General features: G+C 25.2%; 1 protein-coding gene across 1 annotated transcript; it reads left to right on the top strand.

The window, feature by feature from the left end:
* The first annotated feature begins 12,134 nt into the window (after positions 1–12,134).
* Positions 12,135–14,803, top strand: LOC124910333 (pentatricopeptide repeat-containing protein At3g21470-like). The gene is made up of 2 exons (XM_047450966.1): positions 12,135–13,722; positions 14,513–14,803. Exon 1 carries the CDS (start codon positions 12,254–12,256, stop codon positions 13,628–13,630), a length of 1,377 nt encoding a protein of 458 aa, XP_047306922.1. The 5' UTR covers positions 12,135–12,253; the 3' UTR covers positions 13,631–13,722; positions 14,513–14,803.
* Positions 14,804–22,162: the final 7,359 nt, after the last annotated feature.

Below are 22,162 nucleotides of genomic sequence, written 5' to 3'. Positions count from 1 at the left end.
TCTAAGAGTGTGCAAATCTTGGCAGAATGTGGTGAATGGTCCTTATTGCTAGAGTGAAATTGACATTGAAGAATGGTGCAGCGGATCCATATTCTCCGATCGATATTCTCCTACGTGGATTCGCTGCACCATTCTTCAATATCAATTTTACTCCAGCAATAAGGAGCATTCACCACTTTCTTCCAATATTTGCACACTCTTAGAAACACAGGTTGCAATTCTTAAAGAGATAGTTTTGAAAAGATTATGTCAAGTGTATCCGGCAATAGCTCATCCCAACACCTGGAAACCTATTCTTCTTCCATCTAAGACACTAATTGAATCTGGTCATCAAGAAATCTCACAACCAGTTCTGGTTCAAAAACGAGTCTATCATCCACAAGGAGGATTTTCAAAATACCCGCATCAGAAGGGATCGCACAGAAGCAAAAATCAGAGACATTAAAGACGGGAATTGTGACTCACTCCTGAGAAGAAATCCAGAAAGACAGAGGATACTTGATCATATAAGTAACATACAACTACACGACAGACCGAATATTCATGAATGGAAAGCTGAGGACAATGGGAAGCTGGTATCGAAGAAAATGTGGGAGGTAATCCGGGAAAAAACGTAGAAAGTAGAATGAGCTCCTCTTGTATGGTCAACGAAAATTATCCCTAGACACCAGTTTATCTTATGGCTCGCCTTCTGGGAAAGACTCAACACTCGTGATCGTATCAGCAAGTATATGAGTATCTCGGACACGAGTTGTCTTCTATGTAGAGGAAATGAAGAAATCATAGATCACCTATTCGGGAACTGCTGTATTGCTTCAGAGCTTTGGGACAGATTCTATAAAAGCCTAGAGCTGATCAGTTTTCCGAGAGAATGGAATGAAATCAAAGATGCAACACTACTCAAACCCAAGGAAAATATATTTGCAACAAGCGTGTTCAAGTGCGGCTTTGGAGCAGTGGTGTATAACATTTGGCAAGAACGGAATGCAAGGGTATATGGCAGAACCCGCATGAGCGTTGAAGAGTTATGGAAAGATATTGTATCGGATTGCAGCGCCCTCGCGGGAACGTGGACAAGAATTCCAAACACGGAGTAGAACTGAAATATCTATAAGAACTGGAATTTACCGTTTTTTAAACTCACTACAATTGAAAACATTGTAATCAGATAATTTATTTACGTTTTTAGCTTTTTAACTTTAATTCAGAATGTTACGACTTCAAAATCATTCTAGGCCTGTCTAGAATGATCTCTTAAACTCGTGGTTTTTAATCCCATTTTTAAGAATTTTTAATAAAATAACGTTAAGTCGTTTTTCCAAAAAAAAAAACTCTCACAACCAGTTTTGATTAAAATTTATCGTCTACAACCAAATAAAACCAACATAGAAAAAGAAAAAGAGGATTGTAGCCTATGGAAATAAGCATGTAACTCTGATTATTATGTATTTATATAGAAAAAATTTATTAAGATATAATAAGTAATATATTATTAAATGATATATATTCATGCACAATAATAATATTAAATGATACCTCATGCATATTCTTATTAAATATTTACATGATATAATCTAATCTTTAATATTTTTTTAAATATTTTGAATTCATCTATCATTTAATATTTTTAATAATATATTACCTATTATATCTTAACAAATTTTCTCAATAAACAAACATTGTCATAAGATATATAAGCATTAATTAATCGAGATTATCAAATTATATCATGAAAATAAATGACTCAAACAAATAATCTTCATCATCCTATATTACTATTTATTTATTTTTTTCATTAAATATTTATAATCATTAATCTAACTTGGAGAATTTTCGTGCGGTGCAAACAGATAAATATTAAGCGAAATAATTAAGACAAATTTAAAATTAAATTTTTAAAAAAACTTGAATCACTATATATAATATATCAATGTTTGTCATATTCAATAGTTAAAAAAAATATAATCAAATACAATAAATATAGAATTTCACCATAATTAAATTTTGTTATAGCACATTGAAGTTCTATTTTTTTAGTTACAACTTTACACATGAATTATAAAAAAATTAATAATCATTTAAATCATATTACATAAATTTTACCATTATATCATGTTTGACATTAATTTTATAGTATTCTAATTGTTAGACACTATTTATATAAAATATATAAGTTTGAGAAAATTGAATAGTGTGTATATTATTCTTTTACTTGTCTCATTTTTTTTTAATGTGGTGTGAAATCATCTAATCTCACATCTATTATAAATTTTCTTTTACAGAAATTTTTTTGAGATTGTGACAATCGAAATAAAATTTTGCAAATATGATCAATATTTTTATTCAAAATTTAGTTTTTACGTTTTATTGATTTAATTTCATTTTTCTATTTTTAACGTGAATTATCACTCTATCTCAAATTGGCAAAAATAATATTTGAACGAAATATATATTGGGTCTTTTCTATCTTGTATATAATTGTTTAGCTTCTATTCTATTCTTTCAAAAATTTCAAAAAACAGTTAATTATTAATCAAAAATCAAAATAATAATTAAAATATATGTATAATGTCTATTAAAAAAATAATACTGAACTATTTTTTGTATGTTAATACCATGAAATTCTTGTTTCAAAACTGTAGATATAGGTGTTATATGTATAATCGTTATTTTATTTTATTTTATTAAAAAAATAATATTAATTATTATTTTTATTAAAAATAATAATTTAATTTTATAATATTTTGTGTAAAATATTTATAATAATATTATAAATTAAAATAATAAATATTTATCCATTATTTATAACAAGTCAAAATATAAAGTTAAATATATTTTTTATTATTTGAATATATATATATAATAATAATTTTATATTTTTTATTAATTATATATATATATAATTAAAATATTCATATTACTCTTTAAAATATAATTTTATTTATAATTTTATTATAAAATATCTTATTAAGTTGTGTTATGAAAAAATAAAAGAAATAATGTTTAAGTAAAAAGAATAATTAATTTTTAATTATAAAAAAGCTTATTAAAAAAATATTAAATTAATATTAATCTTTTTTTCACAAAAATAAATTTAGACTTATTAATTGTAATAATATTGACCTTTGTTTTACCATTTTATAGTGTACTTTTATCATTCTTCAGGTACTTTACAATATCATTTTACTTATTAAATTTTTATTATAAAATATCTTATAATCTGATAAAAAAATAAATATTAATAATAATTAAATAAAGAATACTTAAATTTAAAAAAAAAATAACTAATATTCATTCGTATTTAAAAATTAATTGATCAATTTTTCATCCTAAATAAGAGTAAACCTACTAATTTTGTGATCTTATTTCAAATATTCTCCAATAGACCTTATTATTAATTTTGTTACCTTACATTAAAACATTTTGCATGGACTCTTACCATTTCTCATTACTAATTTTTGAGTTATTTAAAATATCATTTTACTTATTAAACTTTTATTATAAATACATTATCATATTATGAAAAAATAATATTAATAATGGTTAAATTAACAACAACAAAAAAAATAGTTAAATTTTTTATTTCAGAAAGAATTTGTAAAAAACTAATTTTCATTCAGACTTTAGAAAATGATATTGATCATTTTTTATCCCAAAATAAATTTAAGATTTATTAATATTGTGACATCACTTCAAACATTTCTCAATTAACTTCATATTAATCTTTATTACTTCGAGCATTTTATAGTGACATTTACCCTCACTCATTACTAATATCCTAGTTCTTTAAAATATTAGTTAATTAATAACTTTTTATTATAAGTTATCTTATCATTTTATAAAATAATAATAATACTAATAATATGGCTAAACAAAAATATATTTAAATTTTTAATTTAAAAAAAAAATAATAATCCATCAAATCCTTACTTTTGGTCTTTCTCAATCGACCTCTCGTATTATTAATTTCGTGACTAACACTCACTCTCTCAATTCGAACAATAATTCTCTCATTCCTCAAATTCTGACTTACAAATACTATTATATCTTATCTTTCAAAGATAATATTGATAATGGTTAAATAAAAATATAGTTCAATTTTTAATTTAAAAACAACTAATATTTTACCAAAATAAAATTTTAACTTACTAATATTTAACCTCGCTTTAAGTATTCTCTAATTAATCTCTCATTAAGCTTTACTTCGATCATTTTGTATCGATCTTACCCTTATTTTTGGCATACCCCAATTGACCTCTCATATTACTAATTTCGTGACTAATGCTAAATAAAATATATTTAAAATTTTAATTTAAAAACAACTAATATTCCACCAAAATAAGTTTCGACTTACTAATATTGTTACCTCATTTTAAGAATTATCTAATTTATCTCTCATGATAGACATTCCTTCGAATAATGTGTACAAATGCTTTTGACTTTTCCAATCAACCATAAAACCATAAGTTCATATATGCATTTGTGTAGGGACTCACATGTGTCGTCTTTCCATTACTTTTGGCCTTCTCCATTAACTTAAAATTCACACACATATTTACGTAAGGACTCACATATATCATCTTATGCTTACTTTTGGCATTCTCATCGACCACAAATTCATCCAAGCATTTATATAGGGACTCCCTTCAAATTTACAATTCACACCCACATGCACCATTACTTTCATTTTAATGTTTATAAATTTACATCAATTTAGACTCGAACTCTGATCTCAAATGTGAACACTTAACCACTAGACCACACATGTGATTGTTGAATTTATTTTAAAATTATATTTTTTATATATATTTAATCATTGTTAATGAATAATATATAAAATATATAATGAATAAAAGAAAATTAATTAATATAGAAATTTTAATTAAAGACTAAAGTAAAAATATTTTTAAAATCTAATATATAATTATATTAAATTTTAAAAAAATAGTTAAAATAACAATGTTATATAATAAATATGGAGGAAAAATAAAAAATATATTTTAATCAAAATTAAAAAAAAAATTAAATCAATTTAATAAATATATAGACTAATAATTTAAAAAAGACTTTTCATCTCCTTTAATTTAATCTTTTTAGTCTATGACTCTTCATATTATTTCATAACCCGTTAGTATGTTAACGGATTCTTTAATCTTTCATTTGTCTCATAAAGTGGGTATACGCTGCGGTGAAGACCTGCTGAACTAGAATTTTTTAAACTTAAGCATTATTTTATATATATATATATATATATATATATATATATATATATATAAACAAGTATGTGTAATTTGGAGGCTAATATATGAATCAACCCCTCATAAAAAAATTATATATAAAATATATATTAATACATAACATAATAAATATAAATCAACAATAAGAAATAATTTAATAATTAAAGTGTTTATATTTCTTGAACTTCAACATGTATAAATTTCTCACAAACTTTGAACTTCAACCGGTATAAATTTGAGAAATTTAAATGGAGAAAGAATGATAGTGATATATGTAAAACAATGTTCAAATATAGTATAAATCATAAAAAGACATTAATGAGAAAAATTGATAGTGATATATTTAAATATTTTATTTTGATTTGATACGAATTTGAGAAATTTATAATAAATTTAATGAGAGAGAATATGATGGTATGTGTATTTTTTACATACAAACTAGGTATAAATCATGAAATGCTTAATTGTTAGTAATCGGTGGAACATCTTTATTGAATGAGTAGTCAATATATAAGTTAACACCTCCTATAAATTATATTTATATACAAAATTATAAATATAATTTATATACAAAATTATAAATATAATGTTGGAATTTTTAAACTAATTCTATTAATTTCATTAATGAATGGAAATTAGAATATGGATAATAAAATCAAATCAAATTCACATTAAATTCAAACGTGAATTAAAGGGTAAAATTTGATCCAAATGTATAATTTAAATCAATTAATTTAAATTAATTAATCTAAAATGCTTTGATGACCAATTAACAAAATGTTGTTAATTTGTAGTGTAACTAACATGAGTTTGTTATTATTATTATTTGTTATGATAATTAATATTATTATTAACATATTGGAAAACCGCGTAACGTTAGTATTGAATTATTCTATAATGAAAAGAAAAACGTTAAGTTAAATGAAGAGGCAAATAATGTCAATGTTGGATCAATTGATAATTTTATTAATGGTTTAAATTTTCAACAGTATAAAATCTCTCATCTCCAATCTAATACTCACTTCATCATTTCATTAATTCTCACTCTAGAATTTCAAAAGTCTTCTTCTTGTTTTGTGAGTGTTTTTCGAGTTCTTTGCTCGATATTTCCGTTGAAACCCAGTGATAGTTTAGGTACGCTGATCAAGTTCGACGAATAGTGATTTCAGTGCAGAATCACTACTGGATTCGTTGTACCCTGTGAGACAGCCATCTACGATAAGCTCCAGCAGAAACGGGATACGCTGGAACTGTTTTAAGAGAAATGTGTCTAACACATGCCTCGAATCAACATCTTAATCGGTGATTTCGTTCTTCATATATTTTATTTATTTCATTTATTTGTACATCATTTTATATATATTTCTGTAATTTATTTAAAGACAATATTTCTAACAATCTTAAAACAGTTTCGTGTGCTAAGTTATTTAGTAGTTTTTGCCGTCGAAAATCTTTGTCTTTGATGTTTCAGAAATACGAGTCGCGATGTTGCAAAAGAGATGATGACTTATTTCTATAAGATAAAGTTGTTCATCTAAAGGAATAGAAAATCTATAAATAAAGATAAGTCTTTATTGTATACATATAATGTTAATTATTATTAATATTACTTGTATGAAAGCTTACTTTTATAAGCTAATATATGTTGATATAGATTTATATTTTAAAGAAAAATGATGTATATTCATTATACAAACGTTTTCTTGAAAATAATTTAGAAAACAATAATTTGTTTTCTTTTTCATTAAAAGTTTCGTAGTGACTAGAATTATTATTTTTAATAAATGAAAAGGTAACTAAAAGGTTAACTTATAATTTTCAAAATAAAATAAAATTAGTGGTTATATTTAATAGTAATTAAAATTAATTATAATTGAAACATATGGTTTCAGTTTTAAAATAGTTAATTATAATATATACATTTTTAAATTAATTAAGAGTTGATAATTAATAAGAATGTGGTAGGATGATTACTAAATAAGGAGAATGATCTATTTATTTATACATTATTTTACATACTATATTTTATTATGGTATTAATATATCATTTTAAAATGTGTGTATATATTTGTTTGTTGACAGAGTTGAGTCAAAGAAAATAAATAGATTCTTCTAATTAAAGGATACAAAAGGTCATAAAAGCGGTACAATGATGAAAGGGTGCATTGGCGCAGTGGTTAAAAGTTCAGATGCAGTGGTGCGTGAGGGGAGGGAGGTCCTTCTTAGGCAGAAATTATGAGATGAATGAGTGCCCATAATAATGTTTTTAACCATGGATTTTAGAATCATTCTAATTTCTTGTGTATAAATTATGAAATAAAATGGGGCACTTAACAATTTCTTATGTAGAAATTTAATTTGCTAAAATAACTTTGTCATTTATATTTTGAAACATTTTAATTTCTTCTATAGAAATTATGTGATTAATAATGACAGAAAATGAAGGTCATATGTATAATGAGATTAAATAAGTTGTTTGTGTTAGAACTTATTCTAATCATGCATTTAAAAAGACACAACTATGTTAGTCGAAATTGTCTTTGCAAAAATTGTCTCGGTGAGAACAATCTACCAAGATTTATTTTGAGAGTGCATAATCGCTTCACGTCGATTGTTGTTCAAAACATGGCAATGTAAGTGCTTCGATTAAGATATGAAATATATATTGTAGTTATATTTTATTTGATTATGTGCTAATTGATTATTAATATAAATCATGCATATTGGCTAATAATATGATGATTCATGTTATTCATAATAAGTATGATTATCTAGAAATTTATATATATATATTAAGATTTATTTTCTATCTATTTTTATTTTAATAGATAATTTTGAAATTTGTCACAAATTGTGTTCTTTGATTGACAAAGATTTGTTATAAAATGTTAAAGGTCATCTAATTAATTAAGAAACAAATAATTGATGACATGAATATTTATTTATATAATTAGTTAGTTTTATATTTGATTAAAGATAAATGATCACATTCTAATTAAGTGTAATAATTTATATTCTAATTAATTATCATGTATTTTTTAAACGGTATTTTTAATGATAAATGAAGTTGTATATATATTTGTTTAATAATATATATGATATATTATTTATCTGATTACATTTCTATGTTATTGATTATATATATATTATAGTTGTTTTGTCATCGTGGTGACTAAAATGAAAGAAGCAATAATATATAATATCATATATATATGGATATATTAATTTTGGTTTAATATAATATATTTGATATACGTTGTTTAATTGCATCATTAAGACTTACTTAATTTGATAATTTTGAAATCAAATAATTACAAGCAAAGTCTTGTTTGATTTGAGAATAATGTGGTAAACGTGCTGATATTACAGGATACAAACGTGCAACCGGAAATAAATGTTTAAACGACTTCGGTCAAAGATGCTTGAAACATTATGATTTTTTTTTTGTAGAAATCATGTGATATGGTGAATATTTATTTGATTAAATATTCTAATTTCTTTTATATAAATTAAGTGTTGAAATAAATATTTTAATTGATTAAATATTTTTAATTTCTTATGTAGAGATTATGTGAAGAATGATTTATATATAAATAAACATTCTAATCACTCGTATAGAAATTATGTTTTATTTAATTAAATATTTATAATATAGTTATCTTATTCAATGTATGATAAGTATATCAAAAGAAATTTGTAAAAGAATTGTGTGACAATTTCTTAATTAGAAAATCATTGATTTAAATTATACAAATGTGTATGATTTAAAAAGGATATCAACACGAATGTGGGGGCAAATATTTTTATTGATTATAACACAAAAATAATTGTGTATATTATGATAAATAAAAATATAATTTATTGTTAGAGAAATATGTTCTCTATAAAAGATAAAGTTGCGCAACTTTACAAAAAGAAAGAAAATAACAAGAAAATGTCTTGTTTATATTTGCTGAGTTGGTGTTTAAATCGATATTTTAGATTTGAGAATTTTGAAATCAAGAAACGTGTCATATTTTGACATTATTTACATAAAACTTTGAAGAACCAATGTCTTCAAAAGAATTTTATGAAATAAATGAAAAAGAAAGTTTATAAAGTTTTGATATGACTTATAACAAATTTTATAATAATGATATGAAATTTTGATCATACTTTTATTAAAAAGTGGATGTGACAATTATATATATATATATATATCATGAAGACAATAAAAATTATTTCATTAAGTGTCTTTTGTATGATATTTTTATCGTTGAAAATTACGATAAAAATGATTAAATCCATAAAGGATATGAATTGCACTAAACGAAATATCATGTTGTTGTCAAATGATATATTGATATTATTAAATGAAAGACTTTACGTCTAAAAGTGAATATGTTTACACTTAGAAGTGCAATCTACGTATGGAAATCTTCTAACAAACTTATGATGGATAGATTAAACGTTATAATCTATATTTTTGACTTATGTCGAAAAATAAAATATTTTTATGTAAAATATATAATCGTTTACACGAAGGCAGAATAGTTCAAAGACATTTTGTCTACTAGTTAGCCAAGTAAACAATATTTTCATAAAAAATTAAATGATAAACATGTACGAATGACTATGCTTTTTATTAGAAGATGTTTCAAGGTTAACTAGTACCAACATAAATTTCTAATTATTGTGATAGTAATTTGAAATTTGGCAAGCTTAGAGTCAATGACAAGTCTAGACATACACGTCTTAGACATAATGTCATTAGACTATACTCTCTAATGGAGTTATCAAATTTGACTATGTAAGTCAAAGATAACATTGTGGATCCACTAATCAGATTGTTGAATAAAGAGATAGTTTGAGTCTTTTGAGACATTAGCCTACTATAAGTTGGTATGAAGGAAAATTCAACCTATGTAGACTAGAGATCCCAAGAACTAGGTTCAATGGGACAACCTAATTGTATTGACTTAGAAAGTTATTGTTGATAATTAATCCTATAACGAAACAATATATATTTTGACGAGGATAAGCATATCATTTTTAATGATTCTTTGTGAGCAAAGAGATCACCTATGTGATGGAGAAGTGGGGCCGCTTCAAAATAATTGTACGGCTCTATTCTAGACCCTCTCACAGAACCAGGCGCGTGTTCCATGGCCAAAACAGACACATCCATGAGAGCTTGACATATATCAGGGAGAATTCTATGTGAAAGTGTGTAATCGTTTACACAAAAGGCATAATAGTTTAAGGACATCGAATCTACTAATCAGCTAGTAAAGTTATATGCTTTCACAAAGGAATGTTCAAAAGGTTACACCTACCTATCCTATGTAGAATTCAACTGTTAAACCTTTCACCGGATTAATTTTTCAATTTCCATTAATATAGGGGATTGTTGGAATTTGTAAACTAGTTCTATAAATTTTATTAATGAATAGAATTATAATGTGGGTAATAAAATCAAATCAAATTCAAATGAAATTCAAACGTGAATTAAAGGGTGAAATTTGATCCAAATGTATAATTTAAATCAATTAATTTAAATTAATTGATCTAAAAATGCATTGATGGCCAATTAACAAAATGTTGTTAATTTGTAGTGTAAGTAACATGAGTTTGTTATTATTATTAATTGTTATGATAATTAATATTATTATTAACAAATTAGAAAACCATGTAACGTTAGTATTGAATTACTCTATAATGAAGAGAAAAACGTTAAGGTAAATGAAGAGGCAAGTAATTTCAACCGTTGAATCAATTGATGATTTTATTAATGGTTTAAATTTTCAACAATATAAAATCTCTCATCTCTAATCTAAAACTCACCTCATCATTTCATTCTTTCTCACTTTAGAATTCCAAAAGTCTTTTTCTTATTTTGTGAGTGTTTTTCGAGTCTTTGCTCGATATTTCCGTTGAAACCCGGTGATAGTTCAAGTACGCTGATCAAGTTCGACGAATAGTGATTTCAGTGCAGAATCACTACTGAATTTGTTGTAACCCTAGAAGACAGTCATCTACGATAAGCTTCAGCACAAACGGGAGACGATGGAACTATTTTAAGAGAAATGTGTCTAACACATGCTTCGAATCAAATCTCAATCGGTGATTTCGTTCTTCATATATTTTATTTATTTCATTTATTTGTACATCATTTTATATATATTTCTGTAATTTATTTCAAAAACAAGATTTCTAACATATAAATTAATCATATCTATATATATTAAATAGTCTAAATGATTAAAATGTTAATAATTAAAAAAAAAATTAGAATCCAATAAATACAAAGATGGGTCAGGAAATCCATAAGTAAATGTCAATTTGAAACAAGGAAGTAGTGTGCGATTAACAATAAATTCATCAAGCTTCAAACTTTATCGATTCAGATTTTAGAGAAAATTCACAATAAATTCATCAAGCTTCAAACTTTATCGATTCAGATTTTAGAGAAAATTCATCAAGCTTCAAGCCTTATGGATTAAGATATGTTTTTCTCAAAGGAGTTGCAACTCATTATGAGATGCAATTGAAGAGAAGATAAATTGAAGAACAATATAGAATGGGTTACCTCACTGATATTCTGAGTTTGAGTCCGTCAAACGGCAAGTTCTGCTCGTTTGATTATTTAGTTAAGTGTGTCTTTATGCTTCGTGCTTAATTTAAAAAACTTATTTTTGCATTTTGAAAAACTTATTTTTGCATTTTTGAATGTTGACACAGTTAATTGTAGATTTTTTCAATTTAGAAAAGTAACAGTAAAATGTAATTGAGCAAATATAAGTTATAGTGGTTCCTGATCAAACACTATGAACTAAAACCAAATTATGGTTCCTGATCAAACATCCATACCAAACCCCACAAAACTGTCGAGCGAAATAAGGCAACTTGTTTCTCAGGGTGCGTATAGAGAATCCTTTTCTATTTATATCTCAGCCCGTCGTTCTGGGATTTCTCTCCTTTGCGGAATCCCATTGCTTCTCAAAGCTTGTGCTTCCCTCGCTACCCTTCTCGATGGGATGGCTCTGCACGCAGAATGCTTGAAGATGGGTATATTGTTTGATGTAATGGTGGGTACCTCTTTGATTCATATGTACGGTAAATGTGATGATATTATTGCTGCTCGTAAAGTTTTTGATTACATGCCTAAGAGAAATGTGGTTACTTGGAATGCATTGTTAGGTGGGTATATGAGGAATCACGATACTAATTCTGCATCTGTTTTGTTTAATCAAATGTCTGTTAAGAGTGTGATTACATGGAATGAAATGATCGATGGATATGCTAGAAATGGAGATATTCTAACTGCGAGGAAAATGTTTGATCAGGTACCATCAGAGATGAGGAGTGTGGTGACTTGGACTGTACTGGTTGAAGCTTATGTTAGAAATGGGGAAATGGAGTCTGCACGGGAAGTGTTTGATAAAATGCCAGTGAGAAATTGTTTTGTTTGGTCATCCATGGTTTCGGGGTATTTCAAGAAGGGTGATATTCAAGCTGCTAAAGCGATTTTCATGAGGATTCCGGATAGGAATTTAGTGAATTGGAACTCCTATATTTCTGGGCTTTCTCAAAATGGACATTCTCAGGAAGTTTTTGATGCTTTTGAAGAAATGCTAGCTCAGGGATTTAAGCCAGATGAAATCACATTGGTGAGTGTATTATCAGCTTGTGCCCAATCTGGACAATTGGGTTTTGGAAAAAGAATACATAACATGATAATACATATGGGAATTAAATTGAATCGTTATGTCCAGAACGGTTTAATTGACATGTATGCGAAATGTGGCGATTTAAAAACTGCTAGTTTGATTTTCGAGAATATATTATCATACAAGAACGTAACAGCTTGGAATGCTATGATCACAGGTTTCGCTGTAAATGGCTATTGCAAGGAAGCTTTAGAGTATTTTAGAAGAATGGAGGCTTCAACCGAAGAGTTGGATGGTATCACATTCCTTTCTGTCTTCTTGGCTTGTGCGCATGGTGGATTCGTGGAGGAAGGTTTGGAAATATTTTGGAACATGGAGAAACATCGTGTAACGGCGGATGTTAGACACTATGGTTGTATTATTGACCTTCTTGGAAGGGCAGGGAGATTAGAAGAGGCTTATGAGTTGATAATAAGGATGCCCATGAATCCAAATGACACAGTTTGGGGTGCCCTTCTAGGAGCTTGTAGGATCCACTCAAACATAGTTATGGCAGATAAGGTTATGGATGAGATAGGAAGACTTGATTCATACTTAAACTCAAAATCTTGTAAAGATCCACATTATTTGTCGCTTTCAAATATATATGCGGCTGCTGATGATTGGGAGAAAGCTGAAGGGATGCGGAATATTATGTCCATTAAGGGACTTCAAAAAGTTCCAGGATATAGTGTTCATTTATGATTTGATTATACAAAAAGAAGCTCAAATCCTGTATTTCATACACACCCTTACAACCACAACAATTATCGAGTTCAATTTCGCATTGTCTCCAGGTACTTTTTATGATTTACTTTGCGATTATGCATATATTCTGTGCCACGTTTAAATATTGCCTCCGGATATTTTATGTACAATTCGTGTTACTACAAATTTTTTATCACAATTTCGGTCACAATCATGATCGCCTACTAAAATCTTGGAAGTTTTATGATCATAATCCAAATTAGTTTCTAAATCACGACAATTTTTGCCTTTATTTGGTATTAAGATTACTTTTGGGATCATGTAAGTTATTTATTTTACTGTGATCGTGATTATTCTGCTTTTTAACTAACATCAAAATTTTAAATATTATTTGGATGTGATAAGAAATAGCCAATAGTCTCTTGTTTGTTTGAATTTCATATTTCAAGCTCGAAAACCTAAATAAGTAGGAATGATGATGTTAATAGTTTTGGTCTAACTGTAAGAATATGGTCGATATCATTTCATAGTCGGCCTTCATAGTGGGCTAGATAAAATAGAGAAACGCTCCAAGAGTCCATATCATTGCAGTCGTTTAAAGACAGAAACTGAATCCTAATAGTCATCATAAGATTTGTTTGTTATTCTTTCGACAATCAAATGGTAAATATTTGATCTGTCTTTCATATTTGATCCATATATGAATCTATTCCGGAATATTATCCCCACAATATTTGATACCTTAGATGTAAGCTCTCTTGTGGGAATGTTATTCATTTGAACTTATTCATTCTGATCGCGACCTGAAAACAATGAATTTATTGATAGGTATACTAATTTGATACATTGTATAATTTTATTGTTGGCTTATATGTGCAGATTTTTCAGAACTCTTGGCACGCCAAATGTTACACCATATGGCCCGGTTAAAGGAAATTAATAAACTGTTACTAACAACAGTCATTGTCCAACTGATTCAAAAAGAATGGGACATTACTTATTTTAAGCTGATATGAGTAAATGTTCTGCAAATTCATATGCCTATTCAGCTGAGAAATTCGTCTACCAAAGTGAATCTTCATCATAAGTTTATAAGTGCCACTTCCTGTTGTCTTTATCCACAAGGAATGATATTGTTTTCTATAAATATAAAGAGATGTTTTTTTCAAGATTGGCAATAGTACCTGTAAAACCACTACCCGGGGTGACTGAAAATTGTTGGCTTTGATAATGTAATGAGATAGTTCTTTCTTCACTAGCATCTTCCATTTGTTTCTTTTGTAACTCCATTAGGTGCAAAATGGGAAGATGGTAAGATGGGCCAGAGCAAGACTCTTCTGAGTCTTCACTTTCAATTGGGTCATGTCGAAGACGAAAGATTCATATCAGAAAAAGGCTTGCTGGAAAGAGTAAATCGTTAGGTATGTATCTCTCCATTCTCCACCCCTCAAAATAGCATCTCTTTCAATTCATGTTTTTTGTCATCACCTTTAGGACTTGACAGCTTATCTTCTTGCCTCTAGAAATGCCCCCACACCCCCCAACGTGCACATGAACTCTCAATATTTGTCTTTGGACACTTCCCCACGGCTGATTGAAACTAATTGTGACTTGTTTGGTTCCAATTCACAAACTTCCGCTCACCTATTATAAGGAGTCAAAACCAATTTGGTCAGATAAAAAATATGCACTCATTTTAGTTCCTTCTATTCTATTTTCATTTTGCATCTTTCTATTTTCTTGTTTAGCCAAAACTATCTTGGAATGTTTAAATAATATTGGGGACAAGAAATGCAACAACCATCAAATACCCATAATGCACTTAATCATTTACTAACATAAAAGATAATAAATTAGGTAATTAAGAATAATAATGGATAACAAGTTAAATGAGTCGGGTGATGGTGGTTGGGGCAAAATAGGAAATTGAGCACTAAACTTAGTGGGTACTGAAAAAGGAGACACTCCCGAGCCCCCAACCTAGTCCTTCTTTCCTTGTTAATTACCCATTCAAGGAAACTTGGAGTTATGGATGAGAATAATAATGTATTGAATGGATCCTACTTTCTTTGAGTTTGGTTTTAGTTCATTCATCTCCAAACCACCAATATTTCACCTTTTTTTTATTCACTAAGAAAATTGGTGCTATTTTTAGTGCTTTATGATATATTTATAGATATTTTTTTTTTGATTGGTACGTCGGAAAGTTATCATAAATTTTATTATTTAACATTAAGACGTTCTACATGTGAATTAAATTTTCGATCCTAGTCTTTTAAAAATTAATTTGGTCCCTTAGTAGGTTTATATATATATATATATATATATATATATATATATATATATATATATATATATATATATAAATAATTTATTATTATTAATTAAAATATTTTTATTTCTAATGTTGTATTATTCAAATAAAAACTTATAAAATTGAGGGTAAGTCAATTTGTAAACTTATCAAATCAAGAGTTTATTTTAAATTATAAAAAATTATTTTTAATAAATATTATTTATATGTAATTAAGTATAAAATTAATATAATAAATAAATAATATTAAAAAAAAAGCTATAATTATAGAATCAATTGCAATAGTTTATTTATTTAAATAATTAATTATTTGTTTAAAATTTATAAATATAAATTCATTTTATTTATAAAAAAATAAAATTATTATCATAAATTTAAAATAGTAAAAATTTGACTGTGTTAAAAATTTACTTATATCAAATTGGTTAGTGATAAAAAGAAAATTACTATAAATAATTGTTTGGTTAGATAGTTAGGTCACATATATTTGAGTTTTTTTAACTTGTTTAAAAGTAATACAATAACTAACACACTAGTAATTCAAATGGTTTAATGAAAATCACTTTAGTTATTTAAGGTGGATAAAAAAATTAAAACATAATATTCACATCTTAAAGAGATAAATAATTATTAGGTATGTTTTAATCCAACTTATTTATTCAAATTAGCTACTATGGGCAATATGTTTGCCCTATTGATTATTCTCTTATTAATTGAAAGTTTCATATTTTGCAATTAGAGCATTATAAGTAGAAATGAAATATAAAATGAATTTTTTTTATGAAAATTTGTTATTACTTAAACTATTGTAGATATATTTAAGATAAAAATAGAATGAATAGTTAGAATGTAATTTTAGAACCGAATTTCAAATGATTTGATAATGAATTTTTCCACAAAGTGTACGTAAGTAGAGATTCTTGGTCCCCTCCACAATTGTGTCACATGGTTTACCACCGTATAGTTTATTTATTTATCTACCCATATTCCATTTTCCACTTCCAAATCATATTTTATTTCTAAAGTAATTAGCTATTAGAGTTATAACCGTACCATTATTTATTTTTAAATTATAATTATGATTGGGTTTTTATTAGTGGGATGCTCTTTATTCTAGGAAGTTTCTATCTAGATTATCATTCTAAAAATAATATGATTAAAATTTATATTTAATTAAATAAAATAATTACATTATTATTCAAAGTTAATATTTATGTTAAATTAAACCAAAATTCACACTAACAATTTAAATTCCTGTTTAAAAAAATGAATCATATTTAAAAAATAATAATAATAAATAACTCAAATTATTTTTATTTTAAGATATGATTGTGAAAGTTGTATATTATAGTAAATCTTTGTCGTATGTATCCCTAAAAGATGTAATCGGCAGCTCTCTTTTTTTATATTGTCGACCGTCACTAGTATCTACTATCTAAAGTTTTTTTTTTGAAATATGACTATAATTAATTAGGTGATGTTCCGATATTATATAGTTGTTAAAAATTTGAATTAAGACAATTCATATTGGAGGCCTATTATATATTTAGATTACCATCCTAATTTTATTTTTTTATGGATTATCTGGCTTGAGAGAAATCGTCGAATTTTCATTGATCGTAGTTATAAAATGCGTATTATTCGTAATATTATTATTACGACGTTTTTTATATTTATTTCAGAAAGTCGATAAAGTCAAGCAGAGTAATAATAATTCTTTTTGGAGATCTATGAACTCGATAACATAATTTGTTAATAACATGTTTGCATTATTTATTTTATTTTATGTTTTTGTGAATTTTTATTTTCTCATGTCATGCTTTATTATTAGGTTTAAATGATTATTATCATTTTTTAATTAATGAATCATGTTAAATATATTTATATATATATATCAAAACAATTTTTTAATTTTAACTTGAATGATTTTTTTAATTAAGAAATGATCACAACATTAGTGTTAGTTTATACATGATTAAAAACTTTATTAATTATTATTTTTTAATCATTTGGTTAATTCAATTTGTAAGAGGGGTTATCTAAAATAATTAAAATTAGTATATTTGATTTTTATTTAAGATGTTTTAAGTTAAAAAATAATAGTAATTTTTTAAATTAAAAAAAATATTATTTTTAAATTTTTATTAACTTTGGTAATAATTTTTGGGTTTTATTAAAGAGGAGTGATAGAGAGAGGGAATTTGGTGAGAGAATAACTTGACATCACCTTTCATTTCATTGGTTAGAAAATGTAAAAGTGGGAGGAAAGAGAGAAAAAAGAGAAATCATTTGATTTTTATTATGTCATTCCCTCACTAAATTTTCTCACCTAATCATTTTCTTTATTAAAAATTAAATGTTAAATACCAAAAAATAGTAAAATAAAATAATTTAATCTTTTATCAAATAAATATATATTTTTTTTAAATCCATTAAAAAAATACAAATAATCCAAAATCAAACAAGCCCTAATTATTGCCAGTTGCCATACCTATGACCTTAATAATCGAGTTGAGTTGAAGTCTATTGTTGTTTGTATGGAGAACCTAAACATATAGGCACGGCTTTTTTCTCTCTCTCTAAATGTACGGCTAAATTTGTTATAATAACAGAGGATAGAGAAAAATAAAAACTCGTGTGACCCACTTACCGATGTCAACGTGTCGGCCTGTCATGTTTTGGCTTTTTTTCTTAAGCTTTACCCAAAATAATTAAACTAATATCCTTATGCCTTGTTTGATTTTCAATTCAAATCTTAAAACTCTTCTTTATCGTTTTTGTCATGTTTGGTTCGATAGAGATTAAACTTTACTCTTCAATCATTTTTAAATTGGTAATTAACGTATTTTGTTTATAATATTATTATTATTTGGTAATCAAACAAGGCTTAGAAAAAAATGTATAAAATAAATAATTTAAAACTTGATTCGTCAGAGCTAGCTGTAAATGGGTCCTACATTTTTTGTCCACGCCTCCCTAGGAGCTTTGTCGAATAAATCGGCGATTTTCTACGGCTGCCGAAATCTCTTTTTCTCTTTTTTTTTTTTTTATTATTTTAAATGTTTAATTGTTTAAGCTTAAATATATTTATAATATTCAGCTTATTCTTAATTAGTTGGAGGGTCTAATAAAAACAAATAATAATTGTTGCTACTCATTTGATAAAACAAACTAGTCACATGTTTAATAATATTACAAAATTTTAATAACTAATTTTAATTCAATTGATATATTTAATGGCTTCAACTTAAATATTTGATTTTTTGATTATATTATTTAATAAAATTACTTCTCCCAGTTTAAAAGACTTTTTGAATAAATATATATAGATGATGATATGAGCGCACTCTCATTCATGTAATACTACTTTAATAGGTGTTTCATATTTTTTTCCCTGAATTTCACCTTTTTGTTTTATAATATTAATATGGAGTATCAATATTCTAAATAGGGTTGTGGAAAAAAACCGGGAAAATTGGTAATCAAACTGAACTGATAGTTAACCAGACTTAGCGGTTTCGGTCAACCAATTTTTTACTGGTTAAACGGTTCAGTTTATCTATTTTTCTAACGGTTAACCGGTAATAATTTAATTATATATTTTATAATTTGTATTAGTTATTTTATAAATAATATTTAATAATTTATAAAAAAAATTATTTTTAAATTTTAAATTATAATTTTATAGAATTGTTTTAAAAAAACATTATAATTTATATAAAATTTTATAAAAATAAATTATAAACAAACTGAAATAATTTATTCAGATAACCATTATTTTATTATAACTTACCGATTCAACTACCCGTTTTATTAGTTGAGAATGAGATTCAACCATATTCGTCTATACTTGGTTGGTCAAAGATTAATCGACATAATGAATTTAAATTTTCTCAAAAAATATATAAAAAGCTAATAAACATAGATATAAAATATATTATATTATATATTATAACATATTTTTAAATATATCAGTATAAATATATAATAATATAATATATTATATTATATTATAATAGAGACAAGAAATAATAGAAAGGTAAAACCGATAACATTAACGGTTAACCGATTTATAAAATAAAAGACAAAAAACTGGTCTTAACTCGGAACCGTTTAACCGATTGGTTGAGCACCCTTAATTGTAAATAATATAAATTATTTTATTGAGATCATTTATATACATATAGTTTAATAAGTTAAAATTTTATTTATTTAATTTTAGAAATAAATTCATTAAAATAATTTTATTAATGAAGGATGAAATATTAAATATTTATTTTAATATATAAAATATAAAGAAAATGAATAAAGATACACGTGTCATTATAAAATAGAGTTTAAATTATTTTGTACTTTATTTGGATAGACAGTTCCATTCATTTGGTTACAATAATCAACTTGTATTGGTCAAGTCAAATTGAAATTGTCTTTCGAATTTATAAATGTTTCAATTTTTTTAACAACTCAATTTAAACATAAAAATATCACATTGGTAGCATGTAGGATTAAGTATAAAGTTCTTATGTAATAATATAATTTGTTCAAATAATTGAATTAATTTCATTTTTCATAAAAGTATTGTAATTAATGATAAAATACATAAATAAAATTTTTATAGATATATCAATTTAAAATATTAAATTTGTAAGTTTTGTTTTTAATTAACTTCCATAATAGTTAATTGTTTAATTATTAACTTTTATTAATATAATATTAAAATAAATATAAAAAATATATACATAAATTATTTTTAAAAATAATTTATATATTTAATATTATTTTTGTAAAACGATTAATTGATTTTATTTAAATATTTTATTAGTTTTTAATTATTATTTATTTAGTTATTATTTATAAAATTATTTTTTATACTTTAATAAAAAAAAATTATTTACAAGTATTATTAAATTAATTTTTGTATAATTAATTTGTTTTGATTACTTATTTAAAATTAGTTTACAAGTATGTATAAGATATATATTTAAAAAATTATCAAATCAATCAAATATATAATGATGTAATCAATTGAATATAGATTAAGATGTATGGTTAATAGAGTATAACCGAATTTAAATTTATACAAAAACAACCGACTAAACTCAGATCGCGATCAATTTTTTTTTTGTTTAGTTGGTAGCTCAATTACCAAATTAAAATGTTTGAAATATTTTGGTTAGTTTGGAAAATACACATATACTACTATGACTTACATAGATAGAAACTAAAAATAAATATGTATAATTTTAAATAAGTTGACTATCTTCAAATAAAAACATTCATAGATTAACTAATAAACTCAATCAAACTAATCATAATCTACTATTTGGGAATAACATCAATCCATACAAAACATGATACATAAAATGAATATTCATACAAACAATATTTATTAAGAATAATGTCATACAAACATACAATCTATACATATTAAACCATAAGTGTTCTTAACATGATTTTTTTTTAATCGAAGTTTTTTTACTTATGCCTGTCACAATTTTTTATTCATGGTGAATAATTATTACATTATAAAATTTATTTGAAGAATGTTTAAGGTGGGCGAAGTGCGGTTATATTAGTTTATTAGGACTGTTCTATGATTAAATAACATTGTTTGAGTTGCTGCTTAAGTTGTGATATTGTAGACATTTATTTCGTTACCATTTCTATAATTTGTAATTTTGAATTCCTAGCCAAATTTTGTATTTTCAAATTACTTTTGATAATCTCATTGCACTATAATTTTTAGGCTTTAAAGTTGTTATTTTATGTTGTATTTAGTAATTAGTACCCTTGTTTGTAAGCTGTTGTTTTGTACTATTTCTATAGGCTCACGTTTTGTGGTCCAGTTAATAATATATGTTCAATTAAAAAAAAGAAGAATAATAATTATGAAGGTAATATACATAAAAATAATAGTCACAATAATTAAAACTTAAAATAATATTATTATTTTTAAAATAATTATGACTGCTATCTTTTGTTACACCAACACTTTTTGAAAAACTTAAAACAAAATATTAAAAAACAAGATATATATGAAAATAGACATTGTATTAGTTTTGTATTCTAAGATAGGTAAACTAAATATTAAAAGTTCCAAATTTGTGAATAACTTGTTGTTCTTGTTTTTAGAAAAGGAATAATCTTTTTATTGAAATAAGAAAAAAGATAAATAATTGTTTTTGAACACAGGAAAATCAAATTATTTATACTCA

The sequence above is a fragment of the Impatiens glandulifera genome, chromosome 7 (assembly GCF_907164915.1).
Source record: "Impatiens glandulifera chromosome 7, dImpGla2.1, whole genome shotgun sequence".
In the NCBI taxonomy this organism is placed as follows: Eukaryota; Viridiplantae; Streptophyta; class Magnoliopsida; order Ericales; family Balsaminaceae; genus Impatiens; species Impatiens glandulifera.
This window is presented reverse-complemented; position numbering and strand designations above follow the sequence as displayed.